Source organism: Leucoraja erinacea, chromosome 22 (assembly GCF_028641065.1).
Source record: "Leucoraja erinacea ecotype New England chromosome 22, Leri_hhj_1, whole genome shotgun sequence".
NCBI lineage: Eukaryota > Metazoa > Chordata > Chondrichthyes > Rajiformes > Rajidae > Leucoraja > Leucoraja erinaceus.
Genome location: NC_073398.1, coordinates 24,541,474 through 24,564,102, shown reverse-complemented (window position 1 = coordinate 24,564,102; position 22,629 = coordinate 24,541,474). Strand labels below are relative to the sequence as shown.

At 40.7% G+C, this 22,629-nt stretch overlaps 1 protein-coding gene across 6 annotated transcripts in view; it reads left to right on the top strand.

Moving 5' to 3' along the window:
• LOC129707819 (plexin-B2-like) overlaps window positions 1–22,629 on the top strand; it is a 193,415-nt gene that overhangs the window by 108,432 nt on the left and 62,354 nt on the right. For 5 of the 6 annotated variants that reach the window (XM_055653183.1, XM_055653187.1, XM_055653182.1 and 2 more), the window contains 6 exons: window positions 8,585–9,707; window positions 14,309–14,491; window positions 17,875–17,997; window positions 19,116–19,216; window positions 21,647–21,773; window positions 22,226–22,382. In XM_055653183.1, coding sequence (XP_055509158.1) covers window positions 8,598–9,707; window positions 14,309–14,491; window positions 17,875–17,997; window positions 19,116–19,216; window positions 21,647–21,773; window positions 22,226–22,382 — 1,801 coding nt within the window. In that variant the 5' untranslated portion in view covers window positions 8,585–8,597. The remainder of the gene's footprint in view (window positions 1–8,584; window positions 9,708–14,308; window positions 14,492–17,874; window positions 17,998–19,115; window positions 19,217–21,646; window positions 21,774–22,225; window positions 22,383–22,629) is intronic. The other variant, XM_055653188.1, reaches the window with a different exon arrangement.

Sequence of the window (22,629 nt, the reverse complement as noted above, 5' to 3'; positions counted from 1 at the left end):
GTTTAAAGTGTGCAAATTTAAACGAAGAGCTGCCAGCTACAGCGCTATGGGTTCTAAATGTAGCGCCACATAGCTTTACACATAGCGCTGCGGCCACAGTGCTATGGGTCACAGACTGTTCGGGAAAATTCTTGTATAAGAATAAGTCTTTGGCATTCTCTTTCTCAGTGGAAGTTGAGCCTTTGCTTATTTTTCAGGCAGTGGTAGAATTCTGGATAAGCCTAGTGGTGAAAGGTTATCAGTGGGATTACAGTTACATTGGGATTGGCCTTGATTTTACAGAACGTTGGGTGGGCTCAATGGGGTGAGAGGGAGGGGTGGAGAGTGGTTGAGAGGGAGGGATGGAGGGAGAGAGGGAGAAGGAGAGAGAGAGAGGGAGTGAATAAGAGAGTGCGGGAGAAAAAAGGAGGGTGGGTGGGAGGGAAAGGGGAGGGAGGGAAAGTGGGAGGGAGAGTGAGAGGAATGGATTGACAATAGACGATAGGTGCATTTGGCCCTTCGAGCCAGCACCGCCATTCAATATGATCATGGCTGATCATCCCCAATCAGTACCCCGTTCCTGCCTTCTCCCCATATCCCCTGACTCCGCTATTTTTAAGATATCTAGCTCTCTCTGAAAGCATCCAGAGAACCTGGAGAGAGAGGCAGAGGGAGAGGGGATGGAAGGAGGGACAAAGGGGAGGGAGAGGGAGGCTACCAAAATTGCTTCTACATCATCATCTGGTGCTAAAAGCAGGAAGCAGCCGTTCAAGCAGCAGTGTACAAAAAGATGGCAATGAATGCACTGTCAAGTAAGGTCCGAAGAAGACATGTCAATTGGTAGCAAAGTTATGCATTCTTGTACTCTTACATGGGTATGACCACACATTAAAAAAAAAAAATCAGCAAAATGGCTCTGCCAAAAATACCGATTTCCTCAGCTAAATACTGATTTCCAGGTACTAGAACACTGAAATGCTCTGACTTGGCAGCTCTGGGTTAGGATGCAGAGATAGATCAGCCATGATTGAATGGCAGAGTAGACTTGATGGGCAGAATGGCCAAATTCTACTCCTGTCACTTATGAACGACCTTATGACAATGTATTAAATATCTAGTCAACTTTCATATCCTTTCAAAATCACTTGCATGTACGTAGCATTGGTCACACCATTACAGTAGCTCAATGCATTTTTCAAGGAATTACTCTCGGGGTGGAGCCACTGTTCACAGACTTGAAGTCACTCTCTTTACTTGAAGTCACATGTTGGATGGATTAGCTAAGAATAGCAAATTTCATCATCCAAGCATTTTTGTAGGCTGGGGTTTTAATGAGTGTGTAGTAGCTCCACAATTGTCAGACCAGTTTTCCATTCACGATTCACTTTAGTTATTTTGTATCTAATTTCTCCATCGGCCACAGCTCAGTAATCCAAATCTTTAGTTTCAAATTCAGGAAGGTGTAGGAGACAGAAGATCACCCATTTTGCGAATGGTGTTCAAACTATCATATGATCCGCACCTCTTCTCTCCCTAATTTTCAAGTGTGGCCGGCTTGTGTGGCAATGGTTTTAAGTAGTTAATCTGAATATTGCCACAGCTGCAATGTGGAAGGATTCTATAGACAATAGGTGCAGGAGTAGGCCATTTGGCCCTTCGAGCCAGCACCGTCATTCATGTGATCATGGCTGATCATCCCCAATCAGTACCTCGCTCCTGCCTTCTCCCCATATCCGTTATTTTTAAGAGCCCTATCTAGCTCTCTCTTGAAGGCATCCAGAGAACCTGCCTCCACCGCCCTCTGAGGCAGAGAATTCCACAGACTCACCACTCTCTGTGAGAAAAAGTGTTTCCTTGTCTCCGTTCTAAATGGCTTATTCCTTATTCTTAAACTGTGGCCCCTGGTTCTGGACTCCGACAACATCGGGAACATGTTTCCTGCCTCTAGCGTGTCCAAACCCTTAACAATCTTATATGTTTCAATGAGATACCCTCTCATCCTTCTGAACTCCAGAGTGTACAAGTCCAGCTGCTCCATTCTCTCAGCATATGACAGTCCCGCCATCCTGGGAATTAATCTTGTAAACCTACGTTGCACTCCCTCAATAGCAAGAATGTCCTTCCTCAAATTACGGGACCAAAACTGCACACAATACTCCAGGTGTGGTCTCACTAGGGCTCTGTACAACTGCAGAAGGACCTCTTTGCTCCTATATTCGATTCCTCTTGTTATAAAAGCCAACATGCCATTCGCTCTCTTCACTGCCTGCTGTACCTGCATGCTTACTTTCATAGACTGATGTACAAGGACCCCCAGATCCCGTTGTACTTCCCTCTTTAGCCAACTTGACGCCATTTAGATAGTAATCTGCCTTCCTGTTTTTGCTACCAAAGTGGATAACCTCACATTTATCCGCATTAAACTTGATCTGCCATGCATCTGCCCACTCCCCCAACCTGTCCAAGTCAACCTGCATTCTCATAGCATGCATTCTAGAGGGGGAAATAGTGCAATTCAATTCAGGTTATTTCTTCTGTTTATGTGAGCATGTTTTGGAATGTATGCACAATAACTGCCTTTACTTAACCCTCTCCAAGCAATAGTCCTTCAACCGTATTTGCAGAGCTTGCAAGAGTAGTATAAATCATCAGTTTGACTGAACAACCACTAGCTTGAAAACAGTGTTAAAACCAGTTGTTAAAAGTTGTATTTCAACATTTAAACTCGATGTGTAAATTACATTAAATAAAGTTTAACGTGTCTGAGAAATGGTAATAGAATGGAGTTAATAAGTTCCCACCCAAACCACCACCTCACAAGGTGCTGCAGGAGATGCAACACCTGTCCTTGTACCTCCTCCTTCGACTCCATCTAGGGACCCTGACAGTCCTTTCAGGTGAGCCAATGGTTCACGTGTACCTCCTCTAACCTCATCTACTGCATCCGGTGTTCCCGATGTGGGCTCCTGTACATCGGCGAGACCAAGTGTAGACTCGGCGACCATTTCGCTGAACAGTTACCATCAGTCCACCAAGGCCTACGGGATCTCCCAGTTGCCAACCATTTCAACTCTTCTTCCCATTCCCATACTGACCTTTCAGTCCTGGGCCTCTTCTATTGCCAGATTGAGGCCACACGCAAATTGAAGAAACACCACCTCATCTTTCACATGGGTAGCTTACAACCCAGCGGTATGAACGTGGAATTCTACGTAGAACCCCCCTCCCCTCTTGCTACTTCCTCCATTCTAGTCATTTAACTAGTTCCACAGTTCACCACATTGTAACCCTCTTAAGATCACACTTTCCCTAGCCAACAATGGGCACCACCCTGCCTGAGGTCATTTGTTGCTGGCCCTGATTGGTTGGGCCTGGTCTTTTCTTTCTTGCAGCTCTTCACCGCCTACCCCGTACTATCAGTTTGAAGAATGGTCCCACTCTGAAACATCACCTATCCTTCATCTCCAGAGATGTGGCCAGCCCCGCTGAGTTATTCCAGCACTTTTGCGTCTATCTTCATAGAAATATAGAAATTAGGTGCAGGAGTAGGCCATTCGGCCCTTCGAGCCTGCACCGCCATTCAATATGATCATGGCTGATCATCCAACTCAGTATCCCGTACCTGCCTTCTCTCCATACCCACTGATCCCCTTAGCCACAAGGGCCACATCTAACTCCCTCTTAAATATAGCCAATGAACTGGCCTCAACTGCCCTCTGTGGCAGAGAGTTCCAGAGATTCACCACTCTCTGTGTGAAAAAAGTTCTTCTCATCTCGGTTTTAAAGGATTTCCCCCTTATCCTTAAGCTGTGTGACCCCCTTGTCCTGGACTTCCCCAACATCGGGAACAATCTTCCTGCATCTAGCCTGTCCAACCCCTTAAGAATTTTGTAAGTTTCTATAAGATCCCCTTTCAAACTCCTAAATTCTAGAGAGTATAATCCAAGTCTTCAGTAAGTAGAGGGTACATCCTGATGGTCGTTTTTGTGTTTTCTGCAGAACATCCCAGTCCATAAAACATATGTTTCAGTAGGATTTTGGCACTTTACTGATTACAATTTATTTTAGGGGGATTTTTGAAATTAAAGAAGAGGAAAAAAAAGGAAAATCCCCATGACATTGTCAGATTTCTTTCAGAATGAATAGTTTTAAGAATGCAAAACTAAAAATGTTCAATGAAAGAGAAGGGGAGTGATCGCATGAATCATAAAGTAATTAATAGTATGAACACTTTGGGATTATGTGAAAACTAAATTAATTGTCATTTGAAAAAAAAAAATTAAATGACAGGCAGAATGCATTTGTTAAAGGCAAATTATGTTTGCCTCACATTAGGAGCAGGTTTATGAAGGTGATGTGATATTTGCTGTGTCTTCAGGACATTCCAAAGGACTTTGATGAAGTACAACAAAAGTTGCAGCAATGGGGTTAAAGAGGTAGCTTCAACATAAATACAAAGTTGTCTCCAAAATGTTTTGGTGATTGGTTGAACATCCCTGTGGACGCATCCCTTATACCTATGGACACAAGCAATAATTTCCAGTTTGCAGATGACCCAAAACTCAAATGTAGCAAACACTGATGGTAGTAGCAGAATTCAGGAGGAGGTGGACTAATTACATGGCAGATACACAATACGAAGTGGTGCATTTGGGTAGATTGAAGTAGGAGAGGCATTTTAAATAGGTGCAGGATCAAGTGTCCTTGTGTGCATTAACATATGTCATTAAATTCAAAGGCCTGTTTTAATTGTGCTGTTTTGATTGAGAAGGCAGCAATAAAAAGAATAGAGAGATCTTGGCTCTAAAAGCAAGCATCGAGTGAAAAAGCAAAGCTATAATTAGCCTTTAATGATCATTCTCTGAAGTGTCGGGTCTAATTCGGAATAGTATGCTAAGGGAATGTGGCCATGGCTTCAGCAGATGAAGACATTTCATTGGAATGGTGCCGGAAGTAAGAACTTTTATTTGCATGGAGATGCCAACCTGAGGTCATGATGCTGGTGAAGAGTAGGTTACAGATGTTCAGTAAAGGTGGTGAAAATGGAAGAATTTTAATGGTAGCAGATTGAATAATAACATTCAAATGAGAAATGTTTAAATATTTGCACTGCTGGGGAAGTGTAGGATTGACTGCACTTTCAAACACCAATGGGCCAAATTAGTTCCTCGTGCTGGACTTTATGTTACAATTTTATGAATCTCATGGGAAATTTTGCCTTGGCCATTTTATCAAGAATACTCGCTGGTGTTTGTCATGAGGATGACGTGGGTGAGACAAATCATGTGATGCTTCAGTTCCTGAACATATTAGTCATTTTTGTTCTGTATCAGCAAAACTCTGCATCTGTTTTTACCCTGTTAAAGATGCAGAAAATTAAAATCATTTGACATCTGGTTATTTTAAGAAGTGCACATTGGATGAGTTTCATGAGAAATGAAGCAGTCTTTTTTACATGTGAAGTTTTATTCTTTCTCATCATCTTGTGGTATATGCATAATAAGTAATGTGCATGGATAGGTCTCTTGTATTTAGAACTTTCCAACCTTTCATACTCGTGCTCTCGCAGCCTTGCCATTGTTTTTATGAACAATGGTTGTTTGGAAGATGCAAGATTTTTGGTCTTTCCATCATCCAATCCAATGGGGATTAGCACGTTGCACAGAATTTCACACCTCGTCACTTGCTGTTTGCAAGTGATCCTTGCACTAATGCTCTGAAGTGGCCGTTCTCGAGAAGCAGAATAAATAATACATTTAATTAGTTGTTCATTTAGTTTGGTTTACCTAGATACAGCGTGGAAACAAGCCCTTCGGCCCACCAAGTCCGCGCCGACCAGCAATCACCGCATATTAACACTATTCTACAAACAGTAGGGATAATTTTACATTTATACTAAGCCAATTAACCAACTAACCTGTACGTCTTTGGAGTGTGGGAGGAAACCGAAGTTCTCAGAGAAAACCCATCCGGTTACGGGAGAACGTACAAATTCAGTACAGACAGCACCCTTAGTGGGGATTGAACCCGGGTCTCTGGCGCTGAAAGCGCTGAACGGCAGCAACTCTACTGCTGCGCCACCATGCCGCCCTTAGCGTGGATTTAATCATCATTAGGTAGTGGAGAAGGACGTGCTTTATTAATAATTCTAAAGCAGGCCAGTCAGGCACTTATTCCGTTCAATAAGCGAGTTCGGTATTCCGAAAAACGCAAGGAATCGTGGAATTTGTCAAAGGTCAATCGAGAAAAAAAAGCGAACAGGGGTGCCAGGTAACGGGAGAGCGGGGTGTATCATCGAGAGAGAGGGGGCAGATGTGGGTGGGAGACGGGGAGCGACTGGACTGGCGGAGAGACTGTGAGAGGTGGAGGAGAGAGAAGGGGAGTTGAAAGACGTGCGTCCCCCACCTCTGTTTGGGACTGAGGATCAAGGGCGCTGATTGGACGAGAGACACGTCAGTCAGCAGGCAATGGGGGCGGGATATGATGATTCAACGCAATGATTGGAGGAGGGAGGTGTCGGTCAGAGGCGGGAGTAGGGGGTGGGACTGATTGGAGGAGGGAGACGTCCTGGTCGGAACAACGGCCCAGGTCCTCCGCTCTAGGATCTTTGGTATACAGCCAGCACGGAGAAGCAGCGCTAGCTCCACGGCACCGAACTGGTGTCCCGTCAGTCCAGGCAGGGCTGTAGGTTAACCGGCGAGACAGGCAGAGTTGAGCTGGGTTTAGCGCTGCTTCTCCGTGCTGGCCGTAAGCCTGGGCCGTCGTTCCCTTAATTACCGTCCACAGGGCCCACGGCTGAAGCCTCCGAAGCCTCTTGCGTGTGTTTGTGAGTGTACGCATGCGCGCGCGACCGCCAAGAAATTGTGTCCCCCCCCATGTTTTGATAGCGATTTCCGTGCCTGGTTTGAATGATGATGGATTAACAATCAGGAAGGTGTAAAGATACCTGGGTGTCTTGTGTGGGTGAGAATAAAAGCAAATTGTGGAGGTTGAGCAGGTAGTTAAGATGGCAAACTGTATGTTGACCTTCATACTAAGAGTTGAGTACAGATGCAGTGTTGGCTTACTGCAATTGCGCAGGAACTTACTGGACCACACTTAGATGGCTGCGTGCAATTTGGGATCTTTATTTGTGGAGAGATGTTCTTGCAAAGGAGAGGATACTGCAAAGGTTCAGTGGACTGTTTCCTGGGATAGCAAGACTGATGTATGAAGAGAGTTCTAGACCATTGGGGTTACAGTTTAGAAGAATGAGAAATACATTTATAAAATCCTGGCAGGGTCGGTATATAGGAAGAATGCTCCTATGATGGGGGAAAATCCAGAACTAGAGCTTAACATTACAGGACAGGCCATTCAGGACTGAGATCAGATATTGCTTCACCCAAAAAGTAAGCCTGTGGCATTCTCAACCAGAGAAGGCAGTTGAGACCATATCATTAAATCTATTCCCGAAGGAATCGGGTATGTTTGAATTGCTAAATAAAGGGATAGGGGAGAAAGCAGGAATAGAGCATTGATTTGGATGATCAACAATAATCACGTTGAATGGCAGGGATAATGGTGCCGTCTGTTTCTATTTTCCAAGGTTCAATTTCCTTAGCCTTGTTTTAAACATAGACAATATTCAGATTTTTTAATGTTACTTTCATTAGGAATAGCAGCCGGATTAGGTTGATGCGAATCAATCTGAGAAAATAATTGAGAACATCTAGTGGCTCATTTGGAATTTTTGAAATTAAAGGTATTATTATGTGACCAGAAATTTATTTTACACAAGATACTGTATCTGGAATTTGCTGCCAAGAAGGTGATGGAGACGGATGCAATCACTACATTTAAGAGACAATTAGACAGGACCTTAAATAGGCAAGATGTAGATGGATATGGACCTTAGTGGGCAAATGGGACTGATGTGGATATGCCAAAAGGACCACATGGATATAGTTAAATGAATTCTTACTTGGAGTAGCACATTATTCTGTTTTTGGTCATATGACAAGAAAACACTCTAGACTAGAATGCTGAAGAGTTCATTTTTTTGCTGGACAACTCTCTGGCTAAAGGACTGTTAAAATTGTGCTTTGGAAATGTTTAAACAGCAATGCGGTTTTCAAAGGACGAGCTAACCAGCTAGTTTCTCCATGTTGGGAATTTTATGTCATGCTGCTATTGAACCACCATTAATTAATGTTGGATATTCAAATTAATACAGGACACTTGGGAAGCTTGCTTTATTTGTTATACTTCATAAACAATGCTTAGGCAATACAGTGAATAAACAGTTGGGTTTAATGGAAATGAGGGAGATTAAATGTTTTATTGATCTAATTATACACATGTTGGTCATTAGGATATTTTTGTTATGAAGAAATGCAATGAAGGCATGTATCTGAGCCAAAAGCCAGTCCAGGTTATTATAAAAGATTTTAAAATACGATACTTGCTATGGTTGCTTTTATTCCATACCAGACCGTTTCAATATTTAAGTCAACAGCAAATATCTTTTGAGCTGATTGAAATCTGAAAAATTATTTATTAATTTGGAATGGCAATAAATATTTGTTTGAATTCATGTTTTTTGCATTTTGCTTTTGTTTTGCAGTTCAATTTTGGAAATGTCACCGTCGATTTGGATATTAGGTGCATTTGGAATCTTTAATCTATGCTTGAAGTGTGGGATTGAAGGATATGATAAATTTAACGGCAGCACGAAGCTACTCCACGTCGCCATAGACACCACCACTGGACGAGTGTACGTTGGAGCGATAAATTGCATCTATCAACTGACGGCAGAACTCCGTCATGAAAGTCATTTCACAACTGGTCCAAAAAAAGATGATCCAAAATGTGTCCCTCCAATTAATCATGATTGCAAAACTGCAAAAGATACTGATAATTACAATAAACTTATTTTAATAGACAGGACCGACAATAGCCTTGTGATATGTGGAAGTGTATACAGAGGGATTTGCTCACTCTTGAACTTAAATAACATCAGTAAAATAATTTATAAAAACGAGAAAGGTGGAGAAGCTACATTTGTTGCAAGTAAGGACTCAACTGTGGGACTCATAGCCTTCATGAATAAAGTTGATAAAAAAAATAAGGTGATTGTTATTGGAAAGACTCAGACAACATACTCACCTGCAATAATCAGCACCAGAACACTTTCTCCTGACGAAAATTCTCTATATTTTGAACTTATTCATGATACTTCAACTTTGAAACTAGGCTCGCATTACCAGTATCGGCATGACTTCAGATTTTCATTTAAAGACGATAAATTTGTTTATTTCATATTTTCTCGAACAAATGGAGTACAACCTGAACCTAAAACCTACATATCACGTATTTGCCTTAATGATGTCTTCTACTATTCTTACATTGAAATGGTCCTGGAGTGCGGTGACTTTAATCTTGTGCAATCTGCTTATATCACACACCCTGGAGTAAAGCTCGCAGGGTACATGAGTGAATCAGGAGACTATGGGGCTGTGGCTGCACAGGATAAAGTCCTCTTTGCTGTGTTTAATAGAGGCAACCAAAAACCAGCTTCCCCTGAAAGATCTGCATTCTGCATGTTTTCCTTGAAACAGATAAATGCAAGAATTGAAGAATTTAGAGAAATTTGCTATAAATACAAAGGAATGCAAAGTGGCATCGAAATAATTTATAACCCTTACAAACTGGATAATGTCAACAATTGTCCTCAAGATTCCAACCAGGTAACTAAAACTTATTAATTACTTATTTAGTCTGTTTTTCTTTCTATATTGTTTCATGATTCTTCGTAGCATACCATGTGTTGAAGTACTACTTTTTTTAAATTTATGGTCATTAAAAATGGCAGTACTCTCCAGTCAATCACTTCAGCATAGTGGTGCAGCTAATAGAGCTGCTGCCTTACAGCACCAGAGAGCCACATTCACTCCTGCCAAATTGAAACAAGTGTATAGGTGAGTGGTGATAACTGGGGGAGTTAATGTCAATTGTAAAATTCCTGGGTTTATTGTAAATGCAAAATCTACTTGTATCAAATTGTGCCTGAGAGAAAGCAATTAGTTAGAAAGTAATGGAACATGATAAAATAGGATTTAATAAAGGATTGATAGTTAATGTGGAAATGCCATGCCAAAGGGGCCATCGTGATACTGTATCTATCTGATTATGACAACCTGATAGGAGCACCTTCCTTTTCAAATCATTAAAGATCAGTATCTAATATACAGTTTCTACTATTTTTAAAAATGGAGTTAAATTTATCAATAATGATTTACTCAGCTAATTCCTGGGATGAGAGGGATTGTTCTATCACTTAATAAAACAGAATTTGGGTCGGTAATCTTTGGAGTTTAGAAGAAAGAAGGGTGGGTCTTATTGAAACATAACATCAGGGCAGGGCAGACCAGACATGTTTTCACATGGGAGAGTATCGAAGAAGGGGGCATAGCTATAAGATTAGGCTACGATTATTTTAAAACCATAAGCACTGTGGAGGCCAGAGCACTGGAAAGGTTTAAAGAGGAGAAAGATTGTTTTAACTGTTTGAAAGTTCAGAATCGAGGCCCATGCGAAACAGACATAGAAGAAGAATTGAGGCCAGTGTCAAATCCACGATAATTGTATTGAATGGCAGGGCAGGATGGAGGAAAAGCGGGATTATTCTTGCTTTTATTTACTTGTATTCAGGTGCTTTTTTATTTGTGGAGGTATTTATAGTGTGTGAGCTTGTTTTTAAGAATCATGACACCTCCCCCCCCCTCTCTTCCCCTCCCCCCCCCCCCCCACCCCCCCCCCCCCCCCCCCCCCCCCCCCCCCCCCCCCCCCCCCCCCCCCCCCCCCCCCCCCCCCCCCCCCCCCCCCCCCCCCACTCTTTCAAAGGCATATTTTTTACAATCCACAGCTGGAGCATCTTGGGCTTCATCATATGAATCGTACACAAGAAAAATGTATTGTACAAAATAGCTCTGAGAATATTGTGCTTAGTTAGATTAAACAGTGTGTGAAAGCATGCCTCAATGTCTTGTATAAAAAAAATCATGTGCATTTGAGCCACATGAATCATACAAAATAATTATTTTTATGCTGGCCTTACCTGGAGGTCTGCCTTTGCATTGGTTAAAAGGAACTCTGATGTGTCAGAGTTATCTCAGCTTATCTGATCAGCTGCCGGCTTGACTCTGATGCGTCTTCCCAGCTTTCTGTTTGAAGTTCCCTCTCACATTGTGCTGATGCTGATTGCATATTCCATCCTTGATCCTGCCCCTTCCAAGGCCTTGGTTCTTGTCCATTACAAATGCCATTAGGGCGGCAGAGTAGCGCAGTGGTAGGGTTGCTGACTTGCAGCGCCAGAGACCCGGGTTCGATCCCGATTACGGGTGCTGTCTGTACGGAATTTGTACGTTCTCCCCGTGACTGTGTGGGTTTTCTTGGAGATCTTTGCTTTCCTCCCACACTCCAAAGACGTACGGGTATGCAGATAATGTCCCTAGTGTGTGTAGGATAGTGTTAATATGCGGGGATTGCTGGTCCTGGTTGTCCAAAGGGACTGTTTCTCGCTCTGTAGTATAGGCTCACAAGAATGATATTTCATGTTGCCTGAAGTCCACCTGCGATCCAAATTGACAATTCTGGAGCTTCATGTAATAACAAATGTGCTCTCTGCTGTGCCATGAGATAAAGCTATCAGTTAGAAAGTGAGCAAATTTGGTGAAAGACCTTTATTCACTTCATATTAGAAGAGGTAAACTTAGCAAGACACACAACACTCTGAGAGGGACTGGGAGGGTCGATGTTGGTAGGATGTTTGACTAGAGATTATAAAACCTGGTAGGAAGTCTCAGGATAAGGGGTCAGACATTTTAGGCCCAAAATTAAGTTCTTTATCTCTCAAATTTGTAGACCTTCAGAATTTATCTCAGACGATGGTCAGTCATTGAGTATATTCAAGACTCAAAATGATAGCTTGGTGGATACAAAAGGAATCAAATTATATACAGATCAGGCAGGAAAGTGGATAATGGAACCAATCACCATAGCTTACTGAATGAAGGAGTAGCTTGAGTGACCTTGTGATAAAATGCTACTCTTAGTTTTAATATTCTTATCATGTGTATCACGATATGCGCAGTTTCTGATCGTTGAGTTCTATAGATGACCTGAGGTGCTCTGGGTTAGAATGCTTTAACGAAGTACGCAAATCTGTTCAGGCTGTCTTAAATCATCATTGAGAATAAACTCTCAGTGGTAACCATCCAGCTTAAAGTATTCAACTATTTCCTAAAGGTTCCAGAGTTTGTCCTTGTGCATTGGTTCAGTTTGATCCTTGCTGCCAATGAACTTACTGGCATCGGTTCCATTTGTTCATCATTTCTTCCAAGGAAGTTCCTGACATCTTGGAACTAAGGGTGAAAGTTACCATTTGCTCCTTAGATCCAAGTCCTATCCAAACTGAAGGCAGCGTTACAGTATAAATAAAACAGATGTTTTATTTATTAATTCATTCAGTCATCTTTTTTTTATGTGATTAGGAAGCCTGAATCTTGATTCTTATTCTGAACTGAGGGGGAAATCTTCAATGCAGAAGTAAATGGCTAAAGGTTGACAAGGGAAGGGATCCCAAATACGGAGTGGGAAGAATGCCACGTGGCATATTTTGGGTGTAAGAATTGTAAACTGCGACGCAATTAATAAGAATGAGCCAAGACATTTTAAGACTCTATGTACATTAAAATCAACTAATCATAAAAGCTGCATACAGTATTAGGTGTCCCAGTAGTTTATTGCTCACTTCAACCAGAACAAACTGACATTGCAACATAGTTTGGTAGAATATTGGAAGGATATTCTGAATAATAATAATATGTAATTGGTTTGCAGCTGAAAAGCCAACTGCGATTCTTATGTTCTGAAATCATCATCATCATGGTTAGAATATTGAAGTTAGACTTGATTTTTGGAACCCTTTGTAATGTCCTTATTAATCCATAAAAAGTACAGAACATTTAACACATTTTGAGTATGGTAAGGAATTGTGTACAGGCTTGTGGAATGTCAAGCAATAATTCACCATGATGCTAAATAGGATGAAGAGTATTTACTGTATTTAATTGTAATAATTTGATTTATTCCCTAAGGTGGCATTACACACTCTGGTTAAGATGGTTGCATAAAAGAATTAGTAGGGTAAAAAAAAGAGTGACTCTTCCCTTTGATACTGGAATCCAATAAGAGGAAATACATTAGGCAGAAATCACACGTAACAATTGTGCCACAACAAAATGTATCTTTCATTCTGTAACTACTTGGCTTAGCCAAAACCCATCAGGTTTTGGGGATGGGCTGGATTATTTAAATAAGAGGGAGTCTGTTTGCACACGAAAAGTAATCCTACGAGAGGAGAAAAGAAAAGCCTGTACTCAACTCCAGTGGTAATGTTTTTCGATAGAAATTCTTTCTATTAGTCATCAATTATCAATCATTGCATCCTCCCCAGAGGACTGCACCTCCACCATCTTGGGGAATCATTTTCACACACTTGCTGAAATGGGTAGAATGTCAAAAGCAGTTGACGTACAACAGTGAATTTTCTATTACGGAAATGGCCAGTTATTTGATCAGTAAGAACCTCAAGGATTAGATGAAAGTCCAAAAAATGGGGACTGGCATTAAAATTGTAATTCTACAATGGCTCACACAATGTTGGAGCATGGGTCAAACAATCAAGTCCTGTTCTCACTGGTTATTTTGCCTTTATGCACCAGACTATGATTGATGTCCCTTGTCAAATCTAGAATAAAAAGGAACTGCAGATGCTGATTTATACCGAAGATAGATACAAAATGCAGGAATAACTCAGAGGGACAGGCGACGTCTCTGGGGAGAAGGAATGGTTAGCGTTTCGGGTCGAGACCCTTTTTCATACTTTGACCTGAAGAAGGGCCTCGACCCGAAACATCACCCATTCCTTCTCTCCAGAGATGCTGCCTGTTCCTGAGTTACTCCAGCATTGTGTGTCTATCTAGTCAAATTTAGAAATCTAGTCTAAAATTTGTTCTGACTAGAAAATTGTGTGGGTTTATCGTGATGCCTCTGAACCTCTGCTCTTCAGAGAAAGCTCTGCTTATTTAGTGACAGTTCACAAAATTGAGATGCTCCGATACCATTACGTACTCTGTACTGTCCAACTCGCAGTGCTTTTCTGAAGCTACCTGAAGTGGATAGTTAATAATGACATCATTTTTACCAATAATTTAAAAAATCTTATGTATTCACCTTAATTTATGGAAATTAAAGCTAACTTTTATTCCATTATTTATTGTTACAGCAGGATCAAGTAGAGGCATATCCTTGCAGTGGTGAACATCTTCCATACCCCATCGCAAGCAGGAAGGGTATTAATGCCATGCCACTGTTAAAGTATAATACCAATTTATCGGCAATAGCTGTAATGGTGGAGAATAACAACACAATTGCCTTTTTGGGCAACATAATTGGAAACATTCATAAGGTAAGATTTAGTGTGATATTTTCTTTCATTAAACAAAAGTGAATAAGACAAGTCCTGAAAAATTCATTGTTGTACAGGCAGATCTGCAATAATTTCTAAAGCATGAATTGGGTATAATACATGATGAATTAAAGAACAGTATTGACATTATATGGTCAGTTTGATTATTTAAACTGTAGAGAGAAAAAAAACTATAATCATAGGTTAAAGTAGCAGCTGATGTGCAGTAACAGGTTGCCTTTAATACTTTTAATACCTAGAAAATAAACTGTAATACATAAAACTACGTAATACATAAAACCATCAAAAAAAAAACCCTCGGAAAGGATGAGACAAAAAAAGAACAAAACCCAGCTCGACTAACTGGAGAATGAAAAAGTATGCAGTATTTGATAGCAACTGGATTTTAAGTCCAACCGTGATCTGACAGTGCAAAACTAAAACTTACGTCATGGTGAGACTACATAGTGGATACCGAGGTGATTCACGCTGGTGGTGTCTATGGTGGATCATTGTCCTTTCAGCTGTTTAAGAGCCTGACTACCTAGTCAGAAGGGTCTCGACCCAAAACATCACCTATTCCTTCTTTCCAGAGATTCTGCCTGTCCCGCTGAGTTACTCCAGATTTTTGATTTACGTAGAATTAATCAATACTTTCAATCTCTTAAACTTTTGTAATATTAACAATTCTATAAATGTGAATATCTAGATTTAAAAAGTTTTAGACAAGCTGGTTCACTGTATTGCCACGTACCATCACAAGAAAAAGCACTGCTTGTAAGTGTATAGAGACACATATTTTTTTTATCATAGATTTGGAGAGTTTTATCATGATGAGTTATTTAAAAATGTTATTTTTTTCTATAAGTTTTGGGAAGATACAAAGGGGAATTAGATAGGAAGAATAAGACGAACAATTACACAATACAGGTGCACAACCTTTTATCCGGAGTTCCGGAAACCGAAAAACTCCGAAAATCCGGCCAATTTTTCCAGGATGTCGTCTGCGCACCAAAGCTCGCGTTTGGCGCCAAACTTGACCCGAAACGACCCACGGTCAACCCAGGTCTGCACTACTGTAGCGGCTGCCTCCTCCCCGGAGACCGGGGAGACGCTTAAACATCTGTAAATCATTGCTTAAATGTTAGTCAGTTAGTTTGGAGGGCTTTTATGTGAAGGGGGGGGTGAAGGGGTAAACTTTAATTCTTAGTCCCCTACCTGGTCGGAGAGGCGGGGAGCGGTCAATGCCTTACCGGGTCGCCGTGCAGTAAGCTCCGCAGCGCTGTGGCCGGTGGGGCTGCGGGCGGCGCCGGTTGTAGCTCCGACCCCGGCAACTCTACCCCTGGCTGCGAGGCGCGCCAAATCCAGCGCCGCCCGCGGCCTGACGCCCCCCAGCCCCAGCTCCGCGAATGTTGGGAGTCGGCGGCGTCGCAGCGCTGGGATACCAGCGGGGAGCGGGCAATGCCTTACCGGGTCGCCGTGCGGTAAGCTCCGGAGCGCTGTGGCCGCCGACTCCCAACATTCGCGGAGCTGGGGCTGCGGGCGCCCGACCGCGGGCGGCGCTGGATTTGGAGCGCCTCGCAGCCAGGGGTAGAGTTGCCGGGGTCGGAGCTACAACCGGCGCCGCCCGCGGCCGGACGGAGCCCCCAGCTCCGCGAGGTTGGGAGTCGCCGACCAGGTAGGGGACTAAGAATTAAAGTTTCCCCCTTCACCCCCACTCCACCACCACATAAAATCCCTCCAAACTAACTGACTAACATTTCATGCAATGATTTACAATGATTCTCCCAGTCTCCGGGGAGGAGGCAGCTGCTCCAGACTTTTCAAGCCGCCCGCGCTACCTACCTAATCTACGCTAAAAATCTTCCATTCGGAAATCCGAAAATGTCCGAAATCCGACAAGTGTCTGGTCCCAAGGCTTTTGGATAAAAGGTTGTGCACCTGTATATGAAGTTTACATTCTAGCAGTAAACATATAGAAGGAACAATGATGTAATCATGTAACAGTTCCCTTTTATTGATGGTAAGTACAATAAAATCTGAATAAAGGAGGCACAGGGAACTTGAGCTGCTGGAATCTTTAGCAAAATAACAATATCCAGGAGAAACTCGTAGGGTCAGGCAGCATCTGTGGAGAAAATGGATAGGTGATGTTTTGGGTCGGGTCCCTTCTTCAGAGTAATTGTAGTCACGGGCAGAATGCTGGGAAAGGGAGGTGGGGGCAGGGCAAAACCTGGCAGGCAATAAGTGGATACAGGGAGGAGCTTGAGCTTGATTGGAGATGGAAGGAGTCAGTGACAAAGGTTAGAGGTGAAAAATATACAAATAGGGTGTCGGATAAGGATAGAAAAGGAGGAGTGAAATGTAAAGCCAGGGAGAGGGATATGGGTTGTAAGGGAAAGGGGAGAATACACGAGAGACTCGGGAAATGTGTACGGAGGGGAAAGGAGCAGGGGGAGTGAGGGGTGGGGAAATAATGGGAGAAATGGGTGCACACCGGAATGGTTAGGGTGGTCACAAGAAAGATTGGGAATGGTGGAGGTATTACTTAAAATTGGAGGATTATGTGTTCATACCGTTGAATAAATCTATTTTGTGATTATTCTTTTGAAAGAGATGAAAAATGCCTTGGGGAGTGATGCTGGTGTGTGACAGACTGATGTGAAATATGCATGAGTGTTTAATAAAATTGAGCTTATTAACATGTGGTATTTACTATTCAAAATACTGAATGATATGTGTATTTTCATGTTTGTTCATATTTTCCTACACATGAAGCAAAAGTGTGCCAAAATCAGTTTTATCATTTGAAATGTTTTTTCAATTTACTGAAAATGAGAAAAGTATTTAAATCCAAGATTGGTGTTTTCAAAAAATGTCCCTGAAATAAGGGAGCAACTTGTATATTACTGCAAATTATAGAAACATAGAAAATAGGTGCAGGAGTAGGCCATTTGGCCCTTCAAGCCTGCACCGCCATTCAATATGAACATGGCTAATCATCCAACTCAGTATCCTGTACCTGCCTTCTCTCCATACCCCCTGATCCCTTTAGCCACAAGGGCCACATTTAACTCCCTCTTAAATATAGCCAATGAACTGGCCTCAACTACCTTCTGTGGCAGAGAGTTCCAGAAATTCACCACTCTCTGTGTGAAAAATGTTTTTCTCATCTCGGTCCTAAAGGATTTCCCCTTTATCCTTAAACTGTCTCTTGTCCTGGACTTCCCCAACATCGGGAACAATCTTCCTGCATCTAGCCTGTCCAACCCCTTAAGAATTTTGTAAGTTTCTATTATTCATTAGGTTTTACGATAAACATATGGGTATGTCCTTTTATATTATTTATTTCAGTGCAATGACAAATGCTCACTATTCAACAGGTATTTCTGGACAAAAGGGCAGAAGAATATCAAACTATTTCTATGAATTCCAGCAGCCAAGTTAACAGTGACCTTGTTTTCGATGCAAAAAGGGATCACCTTTATGTGGTGACAGGTAAACAGGTAATATATAATTTTAATGTGTTTTTTCCCAATTTACTAAGCTGTATGTTAGATCTAAAGATGAGTCTTAAAACATTGTGCATTGTCATATTGATGCTTCAATCACAGTACCTTTCGGGGTAAAGCTACGTTCAACTAATAACACATCTTTCTTTTGTATCTAACCCGATATTGTAGTGTACGTCAGTTACACAATGCAGAAAGCAAGTTATTCATTTCAGAGACAGGCAAATTGTGAATTTTGTTGCAATTTATCTCAGGGATATTTTTGAGACAAATTTTCAATTGGAAGCAACTTGTTCTGGCTTTGTGATTTAAAAATAAATTCTGCCAGTACTCTAAGTTGTGAAATTCCTATCAAAAATGGGAGGCATGGCCTGAGGTAATTGTGAACTTTTAGCAAAATGAGCCAGCATACTGAGTATATAGTTAAACACAAGACTTCATCTTTGGGGGTGTGTGAGGAAACCCAAGCACTCAAGGGAAGCACATGTAGTTACAGAACGAATGTGCAAACTCCAAACAGCAAACAAGGTCAGGGTTGAATCCAGGTCACTGGAGCTACAATATGAGGCAGCACCTATATCTCCTCTGCCAATGTGCTGCCTGCTGAAATGAATGGAGTTCGTGAACCTGCCTTGAGTTTAACCTGACACAGATTTAGTGAGCAGCTTTCCTAGAATAACAGCTGAGAAGCTGGCACTCTGTCAATGGACACCAAGACTTTTACATTTATTTGTGCATGCCTGAGCAAGTGTCTCAAAATTGCTGAAATAGGGAATCTAGGCAGGGATATTGTCATAGAACATAGAATAGTACAGCACAGGAACAGGCCCTTCAGCCCACAATGTCTGTGCCAAACATGATGTCTTCAAAACACCAGGCATGATTTCCAGAGGGCCTATCTTGTCATATAAAGATAGTAACTAAGTGAAATCTACTCAATATGTTGACTTTTTTTGGTACCTGTGGAGTGAATTTGTTGTGAAATAGTACAAAATAAAGACATACATAGTTGCAGTCGGTTTGAATTAAAGTAAAATGGCAAATTACTTCACTTTCTCCATTTCAAAATGTGCATGATATAATTTTTATTTTGGTAAAAATTTGTCTTTCAGATCACGCGTCTACCTGTACAGGAATGCATCAACGCCAAAACTTGTGATTCATGCATTGCATCTAAAGATCCTTATTGTGGTTGGTGTGCATCAGAGGGAGTGTAAGTCTTGTTGATTGTGGAGTTTGCCCGTGATAGTGTCAGGAGTTTATTAGATGACAACTTCCGATAACCACTCTCTTAGCACATATGTTTATATGAATATTAATTTCTGGATGAAACTTGATTAGAAAATGTTAATGTAGGCTTTTATGTTCTGCTTCAGTAGCACTTAGTGGAGAAACACATCCTTTGCTGCTACCAGGGCACGGCTTCCTGTACTTTATACCTTAAATCATTGTCAAACATTTTCTCAATGTCCATTTTTACTTTCATCATCCCTTATCTACCTTTTGTTGTATTTCTTTTGTCAAAGTTTACATTTGAAACATTAACTCAGCTGTGTGGACACCAGTTGACCAGATGTATTTTTCCAGGACTGTTTTTGTTTTGGTTATTCCAGAATCAGGATTTATTTTGCTTTATTTTACTCCAGTTCCCTTTTGAAGGACTTCATGGAATCAACATTCTTGCAAATTCTATTTCACCAGTATTCAGTATTTACTTTAATGTCATTTTCACTGAGTACTTACATACACAGAGGAAACAAAAACATGTTTCTCAATCAATTCCTATCAGTGCAGTTAATACAAACAGAATAAATACACACAACTTTAAAATTAACTTATCTAAAATAGTCTTTAAAATTGAACTAAAAACAGACATTCGGACCGGACAGTGGCTAGCTGTCAAAGTATGGACGAGGTTAGATGTGTTGGTGTATGATGTATGGGGAGGGGACACAGTCTGTTAACCAGTTGTATTGCCTGTGGGAAGAAGCTGTGTAGCATCCTGCTGGTTCTGCAGCTGATGCTCCTGTACCTCTTCCCAGATGGCAGAATGGAGAAGATATGGTGTGATGGGTGATAGGGGTCCTTAATCTCTGCGGATGCTGCGCTTCTGATAGATCTCCAACAGGAAAGGGAGTGGAGCACCAATGATCCTACTGGCTGTCTTCACTATCCTGTTAAGTTGTTTTTGTTCATAAGCCTTACTTAATATGTGGTGTGACAGATGGGAATACGTTTTCTTCCCAATATTCTGCCATGGCTGAGGCTTAGTTTTTAATTTTAGTTTATAAACTGAAAATTAAGCTGCCTGCTTACATCTGCTTTATCATATCCACAACATTTCAGAAATTATGCCCCTTTTAATTCAGCTTTTCTGGAATGATGAGTGGATGGGCTGGGAGTCTGTGGTCCTTATTATTGTCTTTATGAATCAACTCTGATACCATCTCGTGCCCAGTAAATTCTTTGCCTTACATTTGGAATTGTTGAGTAAAAGCAAGATTAACTAACTGATAACTGTTACTGGCATATTTGTAGTTTCCTGTTTTAAATTTGCATTCTCTTTTCGGGGCATCAATGACACAAAATTTAAAATGAATTTCTTTACAGAATTTGCTGTCAAATGGATTCTGAAGGAAACTCTCAACATTTAACAAAGGAAATGTTCAAAATTTCCTGCAGAATCCATTAATAATATTTGTATATATTGGAAATGAAATATTTATTCTTTTGAATACTTGATATTTAAATGTCCATAAATGGCGGAATCATGTGCAGTTATTTAACCTAAATGTCAGATTATTTTTTTAATGGAGAAAACCAGCACCTGCAATACCAAGAGTGAATAAATTAAAGGGGATAAATGTTTAGACACATGCTAGAGACTGCCAGAGAATATAAGTGACAAATGTTCAAGGGAGAATGTTTTCCTGGTTTTAAAGCCCAGGAAAATATCTGTCTCAGTCTTGAGTCCAGCATGGCAAAAATTATAAGATGACAGAATTCAAAGCACATCATAACAAATATAATTTCCATTCATGAATACACAAATTACGAGCATGTGTAGCCAACTTGGCTCCTCGAGCCTCTTCTGTAATTTAATAAGATCACAACTAATTTGATTTTATCCTCAACTCCACATTCTTATCTACCTACATTAATCTTGTATCCCCTTATCTATATGCTTCTGTATTAAAAATATTCAAACACTACTCCAACCAGCCTTTGAAGAAGATTTCCAACATCTTTTTAACCTCCGAGGAAAGATTTTTGCCTCATATTTGTCTTAAACAGATGACCACTTATTCATCGTGACCACAGTTTTAGATTCTCCCATGAGTGGAAACAACCTTTTCCCTTCCACCCTGTCAAAATCTCTCAAATCTTGCAAATTCAAAACACATCCCCTCTCAATTTTTTAACCATTAGTAGACACGTCTAGCCTATTTAATATGTTCTTGTAAGGCAACCTAGCCACCCTGGTATTAGTCTGGTAAATATTCCATGAACTCCCTTGAATAAGGAGACCAGTACTTGTATGTGGTATTTCAAATGCAGTATTGCCAAGGCCATATATAACCAAAGCATTTCAGCATGTGTTTAGACCAATGGATGAACCAATGTCTATCACATATCTTATCAGATGTTCAAGGAAGTCGGACTGTCCCAAAGCTGGTGAAAAAGACCATTGGCTGTGGAGTCTGGACAAAAGATGTGTGGCAGTCATTAGTGCTTATCCTCAGAACATGAGTCGAAATGAAGGAGGCCTGGTATGTAGTTCAAAGTTTTACTGTTGGGTTGGTGGTTCTGAAGTAATGATTAATACTGTCAATCTGTTTGTATGATTGTATTAAAAATTCCAAATGTTATATTTCTAAATTAATACCGAGAATGTTTGATAGCTGTCCATTTTTCCTGTGATAATTTTTTGTGTGATGATTAGTCTATTACACTAAAGAAAATTGTAACAATGATGAATATATTTTTGAACAACGCATTTATTCTGACCATCTGTTGAAGAGAGTTGCTGTTCCTCCAAATAATTTTACATACGTTTTTCCATATGTTTATGACTTTAAAATGTGGTTTGCAATTAACAGACAATAATGCCTTTGAATTAAAATTGAGGAATTCTGTTTTGATATTTATGTATTAGGATAATTTATAAATAATGCAAAATAATTTAAATGTAATAATCAATTTATCTTTTTAATAAAATCAGGTACAACTGAAAGTTGACCCGTTCCCTGCTTTAACAAGCAATGACATCATTGAGTGTTATTTCAATAATGAAAGAGTTGAAACAACCAACACAACAGATTCTGTTACCTGTCTGTTTCCACGTGTGGACACAATTATTGCTACACCCCCAGGTCAAGGTGAGTTCTCACACTGAAGGATATATTTGTTGAAGGAACCTCCCTAATCAAAATATGTTTGGGACATTATAATTCTGAATTTTGATATAATAAATACATATTACCAAGGCTGATTTAAAAAAAAAGTAAAACTCATCAAATTTACTCTACACTTGTTTCAATGTAGTTATAAGGAAATGTCCTCAGCTAATGTACTATGAAGCAGTTGCAAAAGTTTAGTTTATGCACACAATTAAGAAATACTTAG